The following is a 4,174-nucleotide window of genomic DNA, read 5'->3' on the forward strand; positions in this document are numbered from 1 at the left end:
GTTTTGGTTTGAGTGTTTTCGTTTGTAACTACTTCTCTGAGTTTCTTCTCTTTAATGTTGATCATTCTATCTATTATTTGGTTCTTTAGTTTTCCTGTTTCGATAGCTTGGTTCTCTCTTTTTTTGATAACCAACTCATATGTTTCAGTGATTCTTTTAAGTACTTCGTAGTATTTCCATTCTTGTCCAAGACATTCTTGATTCTTCTTTCTTTGGGTATCAATCTCTGTGATGAGATTGTCATACTCTTCGATAAACTCTTTCTCATTTTCTGGAATCTTAATGGGATGATTCTTTTCATACTCAGTCCTTTCTCTTTCTTGGTCTTCAATCTTTTGCATTCCACTAAGGTTCTTAAAAAGCACAAAAGAACTTATTCCGAGAGTGTTTGAAGAACACGACATTTGTTATTTTTCAGTCCTCATGAGGTTTGTCCTATCATTATTTCTACAGTGTAAGTATTTGAAAAACTCACTGATGAAATATTTGTTATTATAAATGCAAGGATTAAAAACTTAATAAAACTTAATAAGTAAAATTAATTTACTTATTTTTATGAATAATGTTATTCATTGTGACTTCTTCTCCTTTAACAAGATTTCCTTCTTTGTCAACACTCAAAAACTCTAATTTAATTCCTCCTTGTTTAAATCGTGTTGTTCTTAATAACTTCCATGCATCAATAAATTGTCCATCATCTGTTTCACAAACAGACATATTTCCTTGTTTGGTGTGAAGAGTGTTTGATTTCATTCCAACCCGTAAACAGTTAACTGCTGCTGGATTAGGAACAGCCACAACAAATGAAATAAGAAGTAAAGTAATTGCAATCATGACTAAAACATTCTAGTTTTTTGTTCATTTTTTTATTATTTGTTATATATTCCAAATTCTTGTTATTAAAATGTTTTATTAAAAATCTTAAAATTTTTTCATAAGAAAGTTATTAAAACGAATTTCTATTCTTATTCATTGAGATATTTGATTTTAGTATTAATTATTAATGTCTTCATGTTAAGAGATTACAATCAAACAATTGTATAAATACAGAAAATAGTATTATTTATTTTGATTATTCTCTATGATATTTATTTAAATAAGTTACTGAAAGAAATTATATTGTTAAATACTCAATTAAAATATTGCTGAAATTTTATGAAGAGTAAGATTTTTAAAGTCTTATAGTAAATTTATTTGAACACCAATGGTTGTAACATCTCTTCAATATTAAAAGGTATGAAGAATTTAAAGTTTGGTATCAGTATATTTCCATTTGGGTCAAATAACTCGAAATATCCATCTATTGAATTAGAGTTAATTGTTTGATTTGGTTGGACAATTTTTTCTTGCAATCCAAATGTCGTTATTGCATTTTGTAACTGATATGGTAATGTTGCCAAAGATATTACTAATTTGTGACATTTTGAACGATTAAAGTATTCAAGTACATCTTTTAACAACTTTCCATACTTTGCTTTGATATCTGTTATTGTGTAAATTATTCCATTAACATTAATTGTGATAATAAATTCATTACGACTTCTATATGTATTGGTTGTTGGATTTTTTGATTTTTTGGTATTTATTATGATTCCATCTTGGGCACCTCTTATTTTGCACCATTGTGTGAGAGTATTCATAAATAGATCATGAACATCTTTGCTTAGATATCGTTTAACAGCTCCTTTATTTTGAAGTCGATCAGTTAGAGCTATAGTCTGTTCCCGAAATATTTTTTCTGTCCAAAGATGTCCTTCAACTTCAACAGAGACTAATTTCATTTCGTTTCTTTTATCAATAACCTTTTTTCTTATTGGTGGTTTAACAGTAACAATTCCTCCTTTGGAAACGATATAACTGATAATAAATCCCCATAAACTAAATATTTTCTCTTGGTGGTCATACTTCTTTTTTAAATTATTTGAGATTTTATGGTGTTCACCGTTTTGCATTTATCTTTTGTTCTGGTTTTAGTTTTTGTTCAGTGCTTTTTATACAAGGATAATGAGGAACCGAATCTTTCATTAAAAAAAAAAATAAATGATTTTTGCGAATTACGTTTATCTTTTGTGAAATAGTAGTTAAAATAATAATAATATAACAATAATTTCAATTCATAAAATCTAGATTTTATTGTAATAACAATAGTAATTATAAAAAAATTAAGCGTCATTCATTTCTATAATAAAATCAGATTGAAGTATTTGTTAAATCAACTCATTTTCACATAGTTTAAGAACAAAACTTAATTTCTTCTAATATTAAACACACAGCATCATCACAAAGACCTATTTATAATAAGAAATAATAATATAACGTTGCTTGTAATGATAAAAAATTCATCCTCATATTTTCATTGTTTGAAGTATCCCAAAGATGATCTAAAGAACAATAAATCATGGATATTAGAAGAGGTTCTGTGAAACTTAAATCATATACTGTTGTATTTGTAGAAATTAGATTGAAAAGGACAGTGTGTTATTAATACATTGAACTAAACAAGATTTAAGAGAGAAGAAAGTTTAGTTTATTATTAAAAGAATATCTTTCTATCATAAAACAATGTCTTATTCAAATTTAAGTAAGGGTATTGAAGAAGGATTTAATCAGGAACACTCATTTCAACTCAATTTGTTCTCAACTAATATTGTACACAAGAACTTATCATTATTTCTAACCACAATAACTTAGAGAATTAGAGAGTATTAAAACACTGTGCTAAATAATCGTTGTTTTGTTGAGAAAATCATGCCAAATACCTCTAAAATAAAATAACTCATCAAGATCAATTGAAACCCTTCATTCATTATTTAAATGTAATTCTTTTGATATTGACAAACTCTTTTAGTAATAGTGAATTTACTACAAAGACCAAAATAAAGACTTTTCTCAAAACAATTATCATTATTCAAACAGAATAAATACACGAAGTACAATTTAAACAATGGAACATTCATGAAACAATGAAAAATTTTATAGTATTTACAACAATTAAATCTTCTATTAAAGATACAGGTTATTAGCTAATGAATTAAGACTAGTTAGGGTGCATTAGTTAGTGGATGATAAAAGAAAGTATCTCTTTCTTTTTTTTTTTTGAAGATATGAAGTAGAACTTGAGAAACAACATTTAATGATGAAAAGAATAGTTTAAGTGTAATAAGAAATAAACTATTAAATATAGTTACCCAAAAATAAAAGAGATTTATTTTCAAAAAAATAAAGTTTTCAAAGACAAAAAAGGAAAGGAAATTTCCACAAGAATCTACAAATTAGTCATTTTTAACTTGAAATGAGTAATTATGCACAATACGAATATCTTGATATTTCAGTCAGTGACCCTCAACTAAGAAGAGATGACAAAGGAGAATATACTGTTTATAAAGTACATTTTGATGTTTGTTCTTATTTCTTACAATAATTAGGTTCTGAATCATTTAGTTGAGGGTTTTTGTTTTAGTGAATGATGTTAATGGAAGTATTAATTGAGATAGACAACATTTGAAGAATACAAAATAAAAACAAAGGATGTGTATCGTCGTTATTCACAATTTGTTGAACTGAAAAGACAATTAGAGATTCGATTTGAAGAAAAAAAAGACAAAATGGCTAAATTCGGTACAATCCCACCTCTTCCTGGAGATACAATCTTTTCACTTTTTGGTCGTGGAAGATTTGATCCAGCTTTTGTTGATGATAGATGCAAAAAGTTAGATGCATGGATCAAAGCAATCTGTGCACATAACATGCTCCGTTTTGAAAAGGTGTTTATTTCTTTTCTTGAACAAGATAATTGGGAAGTTACTAGTTGGTAATAGAATTCAATAATAATAATTATCTGGTTTTCATCACACATATTTTTTTTATAAACTTTTACACATAATCAAAATGTTAAGGTTTATAAGATTGATTTTTAAAGATATTATGTTCCAATTAATAACAGAATCTTTGTGTTCTAAAATACATTAATTGTATATTATACAAAGAAGATATTTATGTTCAATACAAGAAGGATATTATTTGAATCAAAACCAAAAATAAGAATTATTCTATTGGATGTAGTTATTGTTTTGATTCAAATTCTTGTAGTATAAGTAAAGAAAATAACTTTCTCATGACTAGATGTTCACCATCTACTTCTTGTATTTTTTACTATCACAAATCAATTTGTACT

The 4,174-nt window shown here is 26.4% G+C and overlaps 3 protein-coding genes across 3 annotated transcripts in view, besides 3 other annotated features; 1 reads left to right on the forward strand and 2 right to left on the reverse strand.

The window, feature by feature from the left end:
- EDI_147190 (uncharacterized protein) overlaps nt 1-404 on the reverse strand; it is a gene marked incomplete at both ends in the record, with an annotated part of 549 nt that extends 145 nt beyond the window's left edge. Inside the window, one exon of the mRNA XM_001733265.1 lies at nt 1-404. This exon is cut by the window's left edge and continues 145 nt beyond it. Within this exon, the coding sequence (XP_001733317.1) occupies nt 1-404 (404 nt within the window).
- A 102-nt stretch (nt 405-506) lies between these two features.
- Nucleotides 507-557: a sequence feature (AT_rich).
- Nucleotides 558-860: 303 nt separating this feature from the next.
- Nucleotides 861-933: a sequence feature (AT_rich).
- A 257-nt stretch (nt 934-1,190) lies between these two features.
- Nucleotides 1,191-1,952, reverse strand: EDI_147300 (uncharacterized protein; the record flags this gene model as incomplete). The annotated part of the gene is made up of 1 exon (XM_001735863.1): nt 1,191-1,952. The coding sequence occupies one exon, from the start codon at nt 1,950-1,952 to the stop codon at nt 1,191-1,193; it is 762 nt and encodes a 253-aa protein (XP_001735915.1).
- A 129-nt stretch (nt 1,953-2,081) lies between these two features.
- Nucleotides 2,082-2,166: a sequence feature (AT_rich).
- A 1,126-nt stretch (nt 2,167-3,292) lies between these two features.
- EDI_147310 (sorting nexin-3, putative) lies at nt 3,293-3,815 on the forward strand (the record flags this gene model as incomplete). Its single annotated transcript, XM_001735864.1, has 2 exons — nt 3,293-3,397; nt 3,495-3,815. 2 exons carry the CDS (start codon nt 3,293-3,295, stop codon nt 3,813-3,815), a joined length of 426 nt encoding a protein of 141 aa, XP_001735916.1.
- Between the last annotated feature and the right edge of the window lie 359 nt (nt 3,816-4,174).

The sequence above is a fragment of the Entamoeba dispar genome, genomic scaffold (genome assembly GCF_000209125.1).
Source record: "Entamoeba dispar SAW760 scf_1105229459471 genomic scaffold, whole genome shotgun sequence".
In the NCBI taxonomy this organism is placed as follows: Eukaryota; Evosea; order Mastigamoebida; family Endamoebidae; genus Entamoeba; species Entamoeba dispar.